Here is a 19,852-nt window from a genome sequence, read left to right on the forward strand (position 1 = left end):
TCTTCGCATCAATCTAAACCCAAATCCTAACCTTACTTTTGATATTCATACAATAATTGGGTCCTTTCTTTTAAAATGCATACCTTTGACCTAAAAACAAACCGAATCTTCCCTACTGAAAATTTATATTATAAAAAGGAGTTTTTGTGACTGAATCTAATGTGTTCTTCAACTATTTTAATCAATCAATATATTTTCCACTTAATATGACAAATCCAATCCAACTTCAAAAATTAATAACCTTAATTATAATAAATTTTCTGATAATATTGTAACTTAATCAATATTGCAATTAAAAGATTACAGATCAAATCAAGTTATTCTAAAAACTGTAATAATTTACAGATTCAAAATTTCATATTCTTATCTGCATAGATCTACGTAAATTTTGTCGAATAAATAATATTGAATTCTAATTAATATAACAGTTAAAATGAATTTCAGAAATTTAAGGTACAACTCAGCTCTACTCATAATTGTTAATAATAAGCAATTATCAATTTTAATGCAGACAGTACCCCTGTTCGAATATTTATTTTAGATTTACAACCTTTAATATTTGCTATATTATGTTTTGAAAGAAAATTTTTTATACTTTTATACCAATCATATGAAAAAGCACTGTTCCGGGGGGCAATTATGTTGACTTCATTCAATATTTATTTGAAAATGTTATTTTATATTTTAACATATAATTAAATAAAGAATTATACTTGCAATTGAAGAGTAGTAATTGCATAGTAAGTACTTGTTATTCAAAGTTCAAATAACATTTGATCAAAATGATAACCAATTAAAAATTTTCAAGCCCATAACTTCTTTAAAATATAAAAATTTTATAATTTTTATTTAATTCACGGTTTCATGGAAAAATCCAAGGTCAATTATAATATCGATGACTGTTATTTATTTTAATTTTTCCTCGTTTTTTCTAACTACAGGTCAAAAGAAAATTAATCTGAATTCTTGATATTCTTTTTTCTAGTTTTATTTTATTTTGAAAATCTTAAATAATAATTAGTGGTTTTCAGAGAAAATAACAAATTTTTTATTTCTTTTTCTTTTATAATTTAGTTTTGGTTTGTTTTTCTATACGTTTCCTGACCTGGAAAATAATGAAAATGTATAAATAGAAAATTTAATATTAAATCCGTTGTATATTTGCAAAATTCTATATTTTTATATATCTAGAAGAAAAACAAAAAATAAGAAAATATCAAGTTAGACTGGCGCCAAGAATTTTCAGTTAACATTTCATTAAAAAAAAAAAATATGTTGAAAATACGTTTGTGCTTTTTATTATTATATTATATTGCAATTTTTTTTTATTTTACATACCTAACATACATACTTTTTCCAAAAAAACCGCATTTTTGTATATATAAGCACTGTGTTTGTATGTATAAGTTTGCTTAAAGTTAATTCACTCATTCTACGAGTAGTCATAGTATATGACTAATTTGTAAATCTACCCAAGTATGGGAATGCATACTTATGTAGATAGTGTTTAGATGTTTGTATATAGTCAGGTGCTATGTACGATTGATGCAGTCTATCAGAAAAACTCTTGAACTTTATATAATTTCTTTAAATCGAAATTATATAATTTTTCTTCTCATTCGATTTTATCTGTAATTGACTATCCTTATATTCAGAAATGTCAAAAAGTTACTCCTATTGATTGGTTGCTATTCAAAACAAATGACTGATTGAATACATACATATTTTTAAATACCAAACATCATGAGTATTTTTCAAAAAAAAAAATTTAACTGTATTAGTTGAAATTCAATTTGATTTATATTTGACATTTAAATGACATTATTTGCAGGACCAAAATTTTATGAATACTTATATACAGAATAGTTTCGCAATACTTACACATATATTTGCCATATAAAAGTTCGTCCAGCAAAATAAAGTATATATTGATATCCATTAACTGTTAAATTTGACACTAATCCAAGTTGTTGCAATGTTTGAGAAAAATTCACTTCAAAAATTAACAATAAACCAATTTGAAAAAACATCTACATTTATGTCTCAATTAAACATAATGATAACAGAAATAATATTCCGTCTGAGAGAAATCAGATGCCTTGTGCAACACAAATCTAGCTTTGGTTACAAGTTCTATGTCCCGTTACACGTTATGTCATTCGCCATTAAAGGTTGGCGCGCTTGTTTTCCGCGTTGTGTAGCAGCACCTTATGGACGCTTACAGGCATACCTAAGTTTACTTTCGTTCAGCCAGGCTTGTCTCGGCAGAATCAAAGTTCTAAAGTTATTCTTGAATGAAAGCACTGGACGAACAGACGTAATTGCCATCACCACGTGTTTCCAGTCCAAAAGAAGAAAGACATGCCCCCTAGGGTCATATGACCATTGAGACGCGGCTCCTAATTGCACTGCATATCTTGTAGCCATTTGCCGGCCCAAAATATCTAACGGCGGCAGCTAGAAAATGATTTCAAGAGTCTGAGTAGGGTTGGAGCGTAACGCCCTACTAATGCAACCTAATGCCATCATGCACACTGACTCTAACCGAGTTAGATATTTTTTGCAACCCCCTGCACGATAAGCAATGATGTTGTAAACGCACACATCAAATGTTCACACTGGTTAAGCTGTTTTTATTTTTTTTCTTTATGTATAATTTGCAAAATTTTCCAACAATTTCAACTATACAAACATTTCATAATATATATGTAGAAAGATAAAACTCGTACTTTTTATATGTAAAATAAGATAAAAAAAAATGAAGTGAAAAAAAAGAGATAGAAAATGTAGAATTCTCTGGAATTCAAATAATTTTCTTTTCTATCTATTATTTAATTTTTTCTGCTTGTTTTTGTTCATATTATGTGCAATTCTATTCCGCAAGTGTCATCTTTAATTTGCTCACAGAAAATTGCACAATTTGATTATAAAAATTAAAATTTGTAATTAAAATGAGAAAAAAAATTGTATTTGTATTTTTAATTTTTTTCACGCTTCCATGTTGGTATTTCTTGGGGCAATGTTCGTACGTAAATATAGGTACAGAAAAAGTAAGTAATCTTTGGAAAAAAAAAATTTATAATCACTGGGCAGATAATAAAACACTACCACGCATTTTTTTTTCCTTTTTGCTTTTTATTTTTTTTGCACTCTGTATTTTCGAAAATTGCACACATTTATTCAAATTGCAACAACTGCATGTAATTTTTTTAACAACTTCTATATAATACTCGTATTTAAATGAAATTTTTAATAAATGCGATGTTAAAATTGTAGATTGAAATTAAATACGAAAATAATTTTAAACAAAAACTGAAAAACGTTGTTAGATAACATGGGAATTAAATTCAAAAGTATGAGATCTGTTTGCTGAGTTTCGATATAGATTTTTAAATGAAACAAAAGTGAATTTCAGGAATTTCAGGCACCTCCTCCATTAAATCAAAATACTAAACGCATGTTGGCCGAACTCTATATCTAAATAACAAAAATTATAAAAAAAATCAGAAAAAAATGTTTTCCACCTATTCAATACGCCAAATATGTTAATATTATCGAATAATAATAGCTAGGGGACCGTGTCAAGTCCGAGATTTCTGAGTGAATTATTGACTCAATGAATCGTATGAAAACTACCATTTAAACTTATATGACATTAAAAATAGCGGTCAAAGGTTTCGGCAAATTTGGTAATTGTAGAAAATAATTGTCTAAATAGTCGTAACTAACGGTTATGTTCAGCTATGATTTAGGTTTTCTTAAGAAAATGTGTTCAATTTTAGAAAATATAGAATTAATTCTCTATATTTTAGAAAATATAGAGAATTTCACTTTCCAAATGTCTAAGTTTGAAGATAACTGAAGAATTCAAAGAATAATAACAACATTATATTGTCACCGATATTTGTCACCGATATTTTGAATCATAACAACAGACTACCAATTTACGAAAGATCCATGGAACATATTCGTATTTAAACATTGAAAAATCTTCAATTGTAAATAACAAAATTTTACAATTTTGCAAATAATTGCAAGTTTTTATAATAAATTTCCTGTTCTCTTTAAAATTATCTCTAAAACATATCAATAATTACTGATAGAAAACAAATATAAAATCAGCCGGAAAAACTCTTGCAAAATTTCTTATTTTTGCGTCAATTTTTTTTATTTTATGTCATCGTTTCAAATGTAAATCGTTTGTTTTTTTCCACTCTATCTATTTCTTATATTATGCACCTGAGGATTTAAATAACCAGTGTTTTTCTATACAAAATTACTCAAAATCAAATTAAAATTCAAAAAAAAAAACAAAAGAAAAAAATTCATTGAATTTTGATTTTAGCAACCTTTAATTGAAAACTATGCTTTTCCGGTCGTTATAAAAAAAATATAATGAGTGTGTTGCATTTTTTTTTATATGAAAATCACAAAGATAAACCATATCATTAAAAAAAACTGATTTGAAATAATATATGTACATATGTGTGAATTTAATGTTTCTCTTTCATCATTGCCAGATCTTAAAAGTGCATATGTATACGCTAACCATTTATTAAAGTGTAAAAGAAAAATTGCAATTTATAATAATCTAAGTACATTGAAAAACCTGTGATAATGATTGGCACTATCGAAAGAAAGGCCACTTAAAAATTAACACAAAAAAACACAGTTCGTTTCATAATTATTTGAACAATGATTTAGAAACTTTTAATATGGAATCAAAAAATGTGCAATGGTATACATATAATTTAAAATTATCTTAAAAAAAAATTTATTTATCAAAAACTGCATTACTTTTTTATCACAATTTTAAACAAAAAATTGAAAAAAGTACGTTCATGCCTTTCCGTCTACAGGTTTGCTTTCGAAACTTCTATGCCGTTCAGAATGTTGAAATTTAACAAATAAATAGCAACTCACTTGGAAACATTATTTCTCTAAAATTGAACTTTCATGTACATTATTCCATGGAAAGCGATTTCAAATTTTTGACAATGACAATTTGCTTTAGATTCCCAATTTGAAGTCAATTTAAATTGGGCTTTCACTAGTATTCAAAACAATAAAAGATTAAATCTTGTACGATTTGGTTTCATTACACAAAATTTCTTTGTATTTCTCTTCCACTCATTATTGTTAAAAAAGTTTGAAAAATTTCAATATTTCATCCTTTACATATTTTTTTGGTGCTGTATTCTCTGTCGACCTTCTACAAGAAGCAAAGATGTAATCGTTATCTTATCGAAAAAAAATCGTAAGGTCTACGATAATGTTTGATAGCTGTTTGCAAATAAAACTGAAACTATCTGATGGAGCTCAGAATTTAAGGAAAATTTTGATAACCTTATTTATTTTTAATAATAATTTAAAATTATAACCTATACAAAAATCAGATGGTTGGTTCTCAAAACTTTTGTCATTCTACTTTTAAAAAATCTAACTGGAAATCTGATCAAAATAGAGTAATTTTTATTAGTTCCCGTCAGATAAAGTCTGATGTCAAACACACGTGTTTACATATACGGCTTTTTTTAAACACAGATTAATCTTTGATTTTGTCATATTCTATTAAAATTTTTAATTCTATAAAATTTTATCAAAAAAATAATAAATAAGATATTCATTTCACAACTTTCTTTATTATTAATTTAATGTCTGCCTTAAATTCGTGTAAAATTATAAGACAATAAAGCAAGTACGTCAATATAATATAAATATAAGTTTTAGATCAAGTAAAAACTCCTATATTGTTCAAACTTAGGATTTGATCAACTAAATTTCGTTCTGATTCAAAGCTGAAAACTTTCAAGGGAATCGCGTCCTGTCTTAATAATTTTGAAATAGACTGTTCACACGTGTTCGTAATATAACATGAAAAATTTAACATAAATGTTAAACTTTTTAGATACAAATGTAATCAAAGATAATCAGTAGTTTTACAAAAAAGAAATAGAAATAAGTGTATAAATTTTTCAAACGCGCAGTTAATTAATAACTGCGATTGAATACTATCTACTGCATCTATATTATAATGAAAATATATAAGTGAAGTTTTCTGTTGATTATATCTAATGCAAAAATGTAAAATGCAACAAAACAAAAAAATTAAATTATTTTTTTTTACTAAATTAAAACTTATTCGGTAGCATTCATAAAATTTTTCAGTTGAATTGAAACGCTTGAACACATTAATTTATTTTAAATGCATACGATCTCATGTAATATATACAGAGTGATTTAGTAATCAGTGACATAACATATACCATTATTTTGGGGAAGCAAAAGTGAGTGAAATTTTTGTTCAGAACCAGGTGTCAAATATCAACAGCTTCCAAAGGTACAGGGATTTTAAAGAATTTACACGAAATTTCTACTTGCCCAAGTTGTAACAACCAGTTTTTGAAAGGACTAGTATAAAATTTGAAAACCAAGCATTCGGTGTTTGGAAACAATCCAATTTTTTCCCCCCATTTATTTTTTTATTTTTCTCCAACTCAAAAATTCCGTACGAAATTTTTTTTACAAAATTTTTTGGATATTTTCTCAAGCTTTAATTTAAGTCACTAAATCGTAAAAAATTGTATTGTATAGGTGATGAAAGAAAAAACCATTTACAGTTCAAAATTCTAAAGGACTTAATAAAATGTGTAAGCTCAAAAATTATGGCTATTGTTGTTACTAAAACACCCTGTATACCATTTTGTATAAGGTTATAAGGCAAAAATATTTAAAAAGATTTGATATAAAAGATATGACAAAAAATGATTGGATCGGAAAAGTTTTTTCTTTTTTGTAAATACATTGCGCAAGTCTGTCTAAACTTTTATGATAATGTAATCATTATGGAGTAAAATCGAAGGAAAACATTTCAAATTTTCAATTAAAACAAATATAAATTAATTTTTTATTTAAAGCGTTATATTCTCATGTTAACAAAAATACAAAAATTAAGCGTTCATTCGCTTGCACTAAAATTAATGAGTTTTTTTCTGTAAAATTATTTTTTATAATATAAAAATTAATTGATAAGTTACTCAAATTTTATTAAAATTTTAATTTGATTTTTCAAATTTAATATTGCTGGTATTTTAAAATCAAAATGAAAAAAATTAAAATTATGATTTCCATAATATTAATTAAGATAGGGACAACACAGGAAATTGAATAAAAAATTAAATCAGGTTATCGATTACTTGACTGGATTACATTTATTTATTAAAATAAAAAAATTAAATAATTTTCTTAGGTAATAATATGTGTGATGATTTGGAGCATAAAACAAATTTCCTTTCTTTAATTCGACCAGGTTAAGATTGTGTGGAATGTTTCCATAAAAAACCAAAATCAATAATAATATTTAATTATTACACAAACAGGGTTTCTATATTTAAGTGATTTTAAGTTCTTGTAGCTCGGAACTCGTACGAGACACTCTATATAAAATTTAGATGAGTTTTATGGAACCTTGTTCGAAAGTGCATTAAAAATATTTAAAATTTCAGAAAATCTGAAGAATTCTTTCAACAATTTTAACCATTAAGCTTCAACGAACACACTTGGAACATTTTCATTCAAGCTTTTTTTAAAATTACTCCCAGTTACTCAAGAATTTGGGCGCACAATTTGAAATTAATATTACAGTTATTAATATTTTTTATTAGTTTGTAAATATTATTCCTGATTTAATTTAAAAATGTTAAAATGGAATTAAAAAATAATATTTATTACTTAAAATTGTCACAAAATTTTAAATAATTTTTATAATTATGTTGGGTGATAACACGCAGTGTTAGTGACAACTACATATATTGTATTTTACGATTTTCCTAAAATATTTTTGTATTACTGCAGTTTTTTGGCTTTTAGTAATTAATAAAATGTAGGCGAAATTTCCAACTCTTATTCAATGCAAAATAGATATGAATAGGTCTGTCTACAAGTCTCGCTGAATATAATTAAAATTTTTACAAAATTTCAAGAACTAAATTTAAATTTAGAATATATTACGCACTCGTAAAATATTTTTGAATTAAATTTCTAAGAATATATTTATAAATAAAATATTTTCAATATTTTCTTAAATTATAAAATTTCATTATAAATTCTATATTCAATTGTAATATTAAATCATTGTAATTTGCAGCCGGTGATATATTTATATGTATCGCATATGTATTTAAGATAATCTATACCTTAATTGTACACCTATGAATAACATTATAAATAACTCATAATCTATATAAAAGTAATTAAAGTTAATGACTCAATTACACGTTCACATCTACATTGATTTAATGCATACATATTTAATGTAATGTTGTATAACTGTAATATATTGTTGTATAATCAGGCAAATTATGAATTTAATTTGCTTCATATTACACACAAGCTATTTTATGAACATTTTTAATCTAAAAAATATTACATTTACATAATACATAAATTGACAAAAGAGGAAAATTGATTTTTCTTAAGATTAGACGAAACCTGATTTATATGTATGTAACTACGAGTATACACCATTATTAAATTTTATGATCTGTGAAATACATCATAAAAACCACATGACAAGCAAATAATAATTATGAACATTTACAACATTTATGTAAATGAAATTTAATACACTTGATTTCCCTATAAATTTATTTTAATATTTAAAATATTTTTTTTAATTTTATTATTTTAAGTATACGTTAACTGAATTTTAAATTAATTTATTTATGTAAATTTCAAATTATAAATGTTCTGATTCAAAAATTTAAATAAAATTAAATATGAATATTAAATAAAACATTATTTCCTAAAGAAAATCAGGAAAATTATACGCCTTGTGTTATATTAATCACAATTTAAGGTAATAAAAGCACATTAAAGAAATTAATTATTGATTTTTAATAGAAATACTCTAATATTGAAGAGAAAATATTTGTATTCCATGCTATTTAATAAATCTTAATTGTCGTGAAATAATTGATCATACTAACATGGTATGAGCAAATAAATGAAAAATGAAATTTAGTAAACGTCAATAATTTTTACGATTCACGTTACAACATGGTATATAAAATAAAAATAATGTTTGAATAATCGCAAGGCTCGTTATATTAGTTTGCTAACCATTTACTATGAGTATTTCACTCAATAGAATATTTTAAAGAATTTATGCAATAATTTTTTGAATTAATATTCGCAATTCGAAATAATAAATTTTATTTTACAGCATTCGGAATACTACGGCTTCATTAAAATCCGAGACTTCCAAAACGCAGTAAAAAAAGACAGTAAAAAAAAAGACAGAAGACAAAGATATGCTATTGTAATGAATATGAACAAAATATTAACCCGACAGATTTTCAAAACTCTAAATTTCTACCATTTAATACAAAACGAGAAAAAATAGAGTTGACCGTCATAACTCTGTGATAACCGTACGAGTTTATTACCCTATGTACGAATAAATACGTCATAGCTGACTAAGGGACAGACTATGACTTTAGGTTGCCATATTACCAAATTAATTTATGCAAAATTTCAGTACTGTGTTTCCAAAATTTTCTATGATATGGCCAAACTACTATTGAAATTGTACGGCAGCTACCAGAAAGAGTCAAGCAATTTGAACGACATATATCAAACACATTGGCCCTATTAATGTATTCGCTTGTGTTAAATTTCAATATCACAGCTTTTACAGTTTCTGACATATAGACAAATAAAAGTTGTATGGCAGCTACCCGAACCAGTACACCGATCATATTCAATTTAAATAGAGTTCAATACAATTAAAATAGGCTAATAAATATTCAATTTAAATAGGCTTCGAACATACGTTCGTACGGAAATAAATATTCAGGTGTTTACATAAAGTAGTCTAAATTTTTTCGCTACACGTTATGCTTTTATTTTACGTTTCGACTGCGTATTCAAATACATTTTAGAATAGTGTACAATGCTATTTTGGAATATGACACATTGTAAATTTTAGCTCTGCATTGCATTTTGGAAGTCAGGGATTCTAAGACGGAAATAACACAGAAATCTTAAAATTTTGTAAAAAATTTCAAATTTAGTATAAATTAAATTTTCTAATTTCTATTTTCTCGCAAACTACAATTCCACCACAATCTTTATTTCTAATTAGAATTTAATTTGTTGTACTGTTTATAATTTAAAATTTTTGGTTTTTTTCTCAAATATTCCAGGAAAAGATAAAGAGATCCCACTTATTAGAAGTGAAAATGTTCACATTTCTCAAAATGTCACTTCACTAAATTATTTTAAGTTTTTTTTATTTTTCTGTTCTCTTACAAAATTTCGAACAGATTTTGTAATTTATTAACAAGAATGTAAATTAAAAACCACAGAAATGCAATAATTATTTTAATGAGAATAAATTATGTCATAAATTAAATGTAAAAATACTTATTTTTTTTTCTACAATAAATTTTTCATAATAAATTTGAAAATTTAGTCAAAGAAAAAATTTTAATTTTCTTGTACGTATTTTTTTCCTTTTTTTGTGTAAAACAAGCAACCGACGCGTGGGGTAGTGAAAATAAATTTAATAGAATGTAAGAGAAAAAGAGAAATATTATCAATTTAGTAGAATAGAAAAATAAAATTAAAATTTCTTTTAAATTGTAGTGATTGTAAAATTTCAAAATTTTGCCAAAGAAAAAGAAAATTTTGTTTTTCAATTGAATTCACCTTTTATAATTTTTTTATAAATTACATGTAAAATGCAGAAGTTTAGAAAAGAAAGTTAGGACAAACCAAGGAACAAGAACAACTTTGTTTCAACAAGTGAAACTGTCATTAAAAAAATCTATTACATTATTTAAATTGCATTCCCACACCAAAATATTAAAAATGATTGCATATATTTAGGATGAGACAAACAAAAAATTTAAATAAGCGTTAAGGTCAAATTCAAGGGTTTATTGCGGGAGTTAAGAAAAATAATCATGATTTTTAATGACACGACATTCACCGTTAGCTTTCTGCATATATAAAAATTTGAAGAAGCTTGCAAACAAAAACTGTTTATCAATTTTTAAAAGCTGGTAAAATTTCACACTTTTGCAAAAGATACAAAATTTCACACTTTGTATGGAAGGAAAAAGGTATTGAAAATTAGAAGAAAAACGTGTAGTAGATAACTGCTAATTTTAACCGAAATTTTGTCATTTCAGTGTTTAACTACACGATGTCACTTTTTTTTCCATTTGCAGAATTTAAAAGATGTTTCTGGATTCTGGAATAAATAGTCAAAAAATGGCTCTTTTGCAATTTCGATGGGCTACAACTTTTTGAAGGAAGAGGCAGTTAAAAATTTTCTTTTAAAAAAAAACAAGCTTTCTAGTTAAGATTTTTTTGTGTATTGAATCTCAGTTCCCTGTCTTAAAGGGTGTAGAAGTTTTGTAGATGTAGATACATGGACGGACAGAGCGAAACAAATAAGCCCTTGTTTTTCAACCTTTTTTTTTTGAAAAGCACGATATTTAACTTTTCAATAGCATGGTTAATGATCTTTATTAATTACGATAAATAAAACAATATTGCAACATTTAAGTTTGGCAATTAAAGTTCAAACATTTAAAGTAGTCGATATTTAGTTTAGTGCTATTTTAGATAGATTTAGTTTGGGGCTACAATAAGTCAAAAATGGCTGCGGTGGCTTGGGCGGTTACTCCTGTCCCCCTCGGTTCCCTAAGTTCTTGAACACTTTCAGTCAAATATTTGAAAACTTTTTTATTACAATCAATTTTTGGATTTTTCAATTTGGTTTATTTAGTTTAGTGAAAAATTAATATGATTCAATTCTGCAAAACCCGTTTATCCAAATCAGTCGAATGAAATAGTAAAATTTTAAAAACAGCTTCAAATTTTTATATAGAAATTAAAAATGTAGTTAACCAAAACTTCTATATACTATAATAACAATCTGCAGGATAATAGTCTATTATAATTAATCAGCACTCTAGAAAGTTGTATAACTTTCATTTACATTAAGGCAATGTCGAAATGTCTATCAGACTACCAACCTCAGAGAGTAAATCAAAACTAATTTTCAAATTTGTATGAAGAACACCCTAGGATTGTTTCCAATTGTGTGTGCGAAGGAAATGGACTAATATAAGCTACAAATATTGCTTATTCTAACTATGTATTATTTAAATATTAAATGTTAAATATTTAAATTAAATTAAAAATGTAAATTTGCTGGAAAAATCCATTTTAAAAAAATTAATTGAAAATGGAGCTTGTTACTATATTAAGTCTTTAGTACGTTAAGCATTAAAATTTTGGCTAGTTTTTGCAATACTAGGCATTGATTTCAAATTCTATTTAAAATAGATAAAAAGCGCGTTGTAGCTTAAATATCAAAGCTCTGTTCACAGCTTTGTGTAGCCTATAGAATTATTTCTATATTTAATTTTTTCAAAAATCATTACAAATATTAATATTTTCTCATTTCATATTCTGTGGCCATATTTTCTATTAAATAACACAAAAAGCAAGTACATTAAAATTTTCCATTTTTCCTATATACGAAATAGATTTCACCTTTTGAATACATTAAAAAAATATAAATTTTAAATGCAATATGAAAATCATTTTAAGATTAAAAAAAACGCAAGAAAAAACTTACTCTGACAGTATCCACGATATGCAACAGTCAATGTTGTACTATCCTGTCTGCAAGCTCTTTTCTTTAATTGACATTCTGAGCGATACGTTCGTCCATCAGTACCACATACTGGATTTACGTATTGCTAACAAAAATACCATCCATATACAGAGAAATAATTTATTTCATTGTTAATTTTTTTTGTTTTTTTTAGTTATTGTTGGTCGATTATGTATCATAGATGCACATGGTAAATTTGGTAAATGAAATTGAAGAATATTGATAATAATGAAAGAGTTCATCCGAATATTTTGAATAGAGATGAATTGCAGTAGTATTGTTGATAATATAATGATAATAATAGTATATTGTTGATGTTGGTGATGATGATGATGACAATGACGACGATTTAAGTTTATGGAAATTTTTTTATTTTTTCATTATCCATTTTCAGTTATACAATACCAGTACACAATAGGAAAAGCATTTTGGACCAAAAAACAAAATATATATTTTTTTTTTGTAAATTTTCATTTAGATATACAATCCATATATATACAAACACAATCAGAAAAGCATCCGTGTATATATTGTCGAAGATGATACGGTTATTTAATTCAATTGTTGAATTCAGTTGTTTTGAAGTTGATGAATAGTTTTGTACCAAAAGCAAGTATATGCAGATGAAATATGAACCACCCGTTTAGTTTGTTTGTAGTTGATATTATTGTTGTTTTTGTTGTTGTGAATAATTTTTTGAAATTTTAGAATGTTCAAGAATTTTTGGATTTCAGTTTATTGTTGTTGTTGTTCAGCCATTGAATTTTTTTGCATAATGGTCAAAAACAGGCCACAAAAAATATGTAAAATACAAGACAAAAAAAAAAAGAAAATAAAAGAAAAATATTGTAAATGAAAAATATTGAAAAAAAAATTGAAAATTAAATTTTTCAATATGGTATATCGATGTCTACGTGCAAAAGGAAAATTATTTTTGTAAAAATTATGTGCATTTGTAAATGGTTTATTCGTAAATACTCGTACATATTATGCGAACATTCAGACCTCCGAATTCGAAATTTTTAGTTAACAAATGAAAACATTTGTGAAATTTGTAAATTTACTTGTCATTCTGTTGCTCCATTTGTAGAGTTTTGTGTTAAGCGGCTTATTCTCGAAAATGTTCAAAACCAATATAAAAGCGGTAAATTTCGTTTTGCAAAACCTTACATAATTGAATTTTATCTCAATTTTAATTTAAAAAGAAATTCGAATAAAAACAATTTTGATACATTTTCGACATATCCGTAATTTCTAAGGTCGAAAATTGGAAAATTCATTAGCCATTAAAAACTGGAACCAATAATGCAAAATATTGCAGTTAACATAAAAGTTTTAAGTAGTGAAGAATATTATCATTAAGAGAAAATATTGTAATTCATTTTTAAAGAGAAAATATTGTAACACCTATAAGGTAGCTTTCCTATGAACCTGTCTACAAACGTAATTACGTAGGGGTGAAATATTTTAGTCTTTAAAATGGCAATTGCTCGTCTGCAGATGATTAATTATGAATATTCATAAATTTTTAACAAATTTAAAATTCTAAAAGCGACTGAAAGGGAGGATTTAACGCAAAATGTGGGCGCTGGTCATCTGCCAAAATAAATATTTGAAGTCAACTTGTCTTTTTTAGTACAAAATCTACAGAAAGTAGAATTAATTTTTGGTATTCATCAAATGTTTAAATTTTTCACATGGAAAGGTTACCAAATCCGTAAGAAAAATCGATTTCTGACTTTATCAAATAATTTTGGTTAATGAAATTTTATAGGTAAGAAGTAAAATGACGCAAATGACGTAAAATGACGATACCTTATTAGTGAATTGTAGCATTTTTTCTAAACGATTGAGCAGCGGTTGCGATTCAAACTATTAAAATTATCGACAATTGCTACTTTAAGCGATAATTCGTAGTAGACAACAAATTTTTCTAAAATTCCAAAGATCAAATTTTGATAAAAATGAGTTGAAAACTGTTGTAGTCTCTATATGCCATACATTTAAGATGAAATTGAATGTAAGTATGCATTATAAAATTTTATATTGACAATAACAAACTTTGCGAAATATGTTAAAACGTTTTTTAGAGTCAGAAACCGTTGTTGGTTGACTTGTCTAAAATTCCATATGATGGCACTCTATGTAAGAAACTAAAAATTAATTTTTACAACAAAAATTCAATCGCAGACAAAAAAAAGCAACTGATATGCAATTTTATTTGAAAATTTTTATTCTTTTATAGAAAAAGCGAAAAGAAAAATCAAAAATCCAGACAAAAGTCAGACAATAATAGCAACACAAAAATTTCTAATTCCATATCAATGCATTTTACATTGTTTTATATTTTTTTGACCATACATTATAGTCCTATTGTTAAATACACTGTCTATCGTATACATACAGCATACATAATTATACATGTACATGTTCAGTTACAAAATTAATGCTCATACAAATATTTATACAAAACTTAAACTAATCCTTCCCCCCTCTGACTGAGACTGATTTTAAAAATCTTTTACAAAATGAGAAATTATATTGAATTATTCACTTTCCGTCTATATATACTTATATATGTATATCAAACCAACAAATTGAATAGAATGAAACTGACGGCACCGATACATAAAGAGAAAATATAAAAGTAACAAAAAATGGAAAGGGAAGAGAAGGCTATTATAAACTTACCATCATTTGTTCACCACCATTTTGTGGATAAGAAAAACCATTACTAAAATAATTATTACGAATTTTTTCATCTAATGTTAATCCATGTTTTCTTTGTTGCTTTTGTTGTTGCTGTTGTTGATGATATTGATTTGTAATATTATGATTATTGTATCCATATCCAATAATTTCACCTATATGAATTTGATAATTGTTATTGGAATTGATTGTTGATGCATCAAAAGGTGAAGAAGGAGATGAGGAGCCTACTACATGAAATTGCCGATTGTTGTAAAATTCATTATTGCTGCCACTACCACTATTGGAATGATTACTATTATTGTTGTTCGGCAATCTGATTTGTTTATTTGAATTATGGTGATATCTTTGGTTTTGTTCTTGCTGTTGTTGTTGCTGTTGTTGCTGTTGATTTTGATGATGATGATGATGACGCGAATTTTGACGTCTTTTACCATTTTTTGTTATTTGTATTGATAATAATGATGTTCGATTTGAATTATTTTTATTATCAAAATTGTTAAAATCTTCTCCTTGTTGTGATGATTGGGATCTTTGTTGGGATGATTCACCTTTATTATCAAATTGATGAAAATTATCATATATATCATCATTAACATCATCAAATTTTTTTGGCATATTTGTAGAAATTTGTGATGGATTATCATTATTATTATTTTGCCTTTGATATTGCTGCCTATTCTTTATTTGATTTTTAATTAATCGATGATGATTTGAAGCATTTGATTGATTTTCAATATTTTTAATATTTTTTCTATTATTCCTTTTCTTACTGTTACTATTGTTATTGTTATTATTGTTATTATCATTATGATTTTCCATATTAAATTCATTACTACTATAATTATTAACTATGAATTTGTCTATTGGATTTCGACTAAAAATTTGATTATTATCAGAATTAATAATAGATTTTTCTAATTTATCTAATTTATTACTATGATTACTATTAATTTTAAATTGACTATAATGATCTTGACCATAATCATCATTAATATTTGCTTTTATAATAATATTTTGACTCTTACGTGTCATTTGTTTATAATTTAATTGTTGATCATTTGGTATTAGTTTTTGTATGAAATCAACATTTTTACGATTGTAATGTCGATTATTATTTGTTTTTTGATGTTGTTGCTGTTGGTGAATATTATGATGATGTTGATGAGATTGATGATGGTGATTATTATGAAAATTTTCATAATTATCATCGGTTTCTTGGTTAGAATTAATAAATTTACTATTGTTATTATTATTTTTGGTTGTTTGAAATCTTCTTTGGTTTCGCAATAATTCAATTGAAGAAGTGCTGCTAATGCTACTACTAATACTACTGCTGCTATTTAAAATAATTTCTTCATCGGTATTATCATCATTTCCATCACCATCATATGATGCACTATCAGTACCAATAAATTCAGGATTATCAGTTTGAATATTAGAATCAGATGATTGTAATTGTTTACCATGTTTTGTGGACGGATAATATGTTGAAGAATCCTGATGATGAATTTGATGATGATGGTGATGATGATGATTATTGTGATTCTTGTGGTGATGATGATTCTGATGATGATGATGGTGATTAGTAGCTTGTTGTTGGTGATGTAATTTATCTGATTTTTCATTGAATTGTGATGATGTTGCTGCTGATGATGTCGATGATGACGGTGATGCTGATTTTTTATCATCATATTCACGTTTAATACCATAAAATACCATACGTTTATCACGTTTTTGATAAAGATTTTCATCATAATTAACTAATTGTAATTTATCATGATGTCTAACATCAATAACTCGTATATCATTCTTTTGGCTTGTCGATGATGGTACTAATAATGCTTCAGCTGGAAGTGCAATAACAGATGATAATTCTTGATTCTGTTGTTCATTTGGCAACAATTGAAATTCATTTATATGCTGTTGTTCTAAATGTTGATAATTTTTAATATGTGGACGTAATTTACGTTTCTCTTTGGACGCTGCTTTACATATTGGGGCACATATACATTTTGGACGACCTTTTTTTAAAACACATCTCTTACCTGGACTACACTTAAACGTATCACATGAATCTGTTTTGACCAAAATAAAAAAAAGGGGCCTTAATAAAAATTCTTGAATTTTGGACAATAATTTTTTAAAATTATAAGAAAAAAATACATATGTAAAGTCTTTTACCTATACATGATGAACATGCTGTTCCATCACCTATAGCTGTTGCTAAAAAATATTCAGCCTCAGATAATTCTTTGTCTGTAAAAGCAAAATCATCATTGCCTGGTTTACAGCATTCTTCTTTGGTAATATTTCTAGAAAAAATTTCTTTGCATTTTCCATTTTGCAATCTTTTAATCCAACAAGCTCCAGCTAAAATATTTATCAAATAAAAAAGACAAAAACAAATAGAAATTTGTTAGAATACAAACATAAAAAATACAAAAAAAAATCGTTTTAAAAATTACAAAATTAGAACAATAAGAAATGTCAATTTTACTGTCGAATTTGATTTTATATGCTTTGTAAACTTTATAGCCAAATTGTAGATTTAAAAATTAAAGGTTGTCATTGGATAATGAATATTTTTAAGAAATAGCAAATTAAATAATTTGCAAAAAATGTTGAAATTATGCCGCAAACCCAGCAATAGCGGAGGTTTACAATACAACAATACATAAATAAAGTGCTCTACTATAATAGAGTGTACACACTGCGATAATTCAATGCAGTTTCTTAACCAACCCTGCATCAAATCAGGAATTGCTTATGGGTTAAGAGAAAACCAAAAATTTAATTAGTTTCTAATTTTTACTTGAACTCCTAACTAAGCAGAACTTTTGATTAGAATTTGAAAAAGAACAAATTACGTGATAATGGCTACGTTTAAGTTATTTATTAAATTTTTCAATATTATTCTAAAAATTTACATCTCTTACTCTGATTAGAACTACAAGTTGTTTTGCATTTTCAACTCATTTATTATTTATAAGAAAAATATGCATGTTTTGTTTTTCATTTCAATAAAATTGAATAGATTAATATTATAAAGGTACTTGAAAACAGCCTACATTAACGCGGTCTTACCATCTAGAGATTCCACGTGTAGAATTTTTTAAAAAACTATTTGCAAAATTTAAAAGATTTGTTGTTTTTTTAATAAAATAAACAGAAAACTATTTTAATTATTATTCATTGCTTTTGCAATAAAATTGTTTTGGAGGTAATAAGTGATTTGCCCAAACTATTTTTATAATTTAAATATACGAGTTATTGCAGGTGTAATACATATAATAAAATTTGTAAAAATATTTCTATTTCTAAGCCAGAAATATTAAACGTCTGAATTAAAACAAAATTAACATAAACAACTCACTTAATCTCTTGTATCTTTTGAATGCGATTTTGGTATTTAACAATTTTTAAAAGCTACTAAGTTGGGTAATAATATTTTAGAATAATAAACAATTAAAACGATTTCAAACTTTCACTCATCCAAACGAAGCTCAGAAATCACAGTGAATAGGAACATATCATATTGCACTTGATCCTCATGTACTGAGCAATTCCATACATACGTAATCAAATACATCAAATAAGCATTGAAATGCTTGACGAAACTTGTAACATGAAATTTTTAAAAACTACATTTGATATCTAATATGACTCCGAAATTTTAATCCATGCGGCACTTTTGTGAATTTTGATTTAAGAAATTAAATCAAAGGTAAAAATAAGGTTCCGAGGAAATTCTTTCAGATGCAATTTATTTTTCGCTATACGCTTTATTGATTTAATTCACCTTCTTTTTAAATTCAATTTGGAAAGCTTTTTAATCCATATCTAAAATCATTGGCTTATAGATCAAATTTTCATATTAAAGCATGGACTCATGCATTCCCAATAGAATTCCATTTTCATTATTAATTATTATTATTTAGCATGGATAAAAACTCTATACAATATTGCCTTAACAAAACTGCTTTATTAGGGAATATCGACACTTTAATACCGTAAAGTAATAGTTTACATTGGGTATAATAACATAATCACGACCATAATATGAAGTAATGATCGATTTAATATTACACATGTTTGTGCAGTCTTTCAACATATTTTATAAAAATTACTTATTTAATTGTCTATATAAGTTTAATTACCTTTCATCTTTAATTCTTCCCCACCCACATTCATGTAAAATGATACCTGTTTCTTAATAAACTTATATATGTATACATGTACATATATGTATATATCAGAATTAAAAGTCAAAATAAGCATAGCAATATTAAGTAATTTGTCAACTTTAAAATTTTTAATTCAAAGAAAGAAAAAAAAAATTCTTCATTAACAAACAAAATCTCTACTTAACATTGTTATATTTCATGATTCGTTTAGTTTTTGATAGATTAAATGATTCTTATTGGATTAGTTATACTTACTTGAAAC

General features: G+C 25.7%; 1 protein-coding gene across 2 annotated transcripts in view; it reads right to left on the reverse strand.

Annotated features, from left to right (window-relative positions):
• Window positions 1-19,852, reverse strand: part of LOC129611242 (uncharacterized) — a 147,533-nt gene that overhangs the window by 76,393 nt on the left and 51,288 nt on the right. For both annotated transcript variants that reach the window (XM_055524285.1, XM_055524284.1), the window contains exons 3-5: window positions 17,588-17,776; window positions 15,386-17,481; window positions 12,656-12,779 (exon numbers count right to left, since the gene is read on the reverse strand). In XM_055524285.1, coding sequence (XP_055380260.1) covers window positions 12,656-12,779; window positions 15,386-17,481; window positions 17,588-17,776 — 2,409 coding nt within the window. The remainder of the gene's footprint in view (window positions 1-12,655; window positions 12,780-15,385; window positions 17,482-17,587; window positions 17,777-19,852) is intronic.

This window comes from Condylostylus longicornis, unplaced genomic scaffold (assembly GCF_029603195.1).
Source record: "Condylostylus longicornis isolate FDR11 unplaced genomic scaffold, ASM2960319v2 ptg000048l, whole genome shotgun sequence".
Lineage (NCBI taxonomy): Eukaryota > Metazoa > Arthropoda > Insecta > Diptera > Dolichopodidae > Condylostylus > Condylostylus longicornis.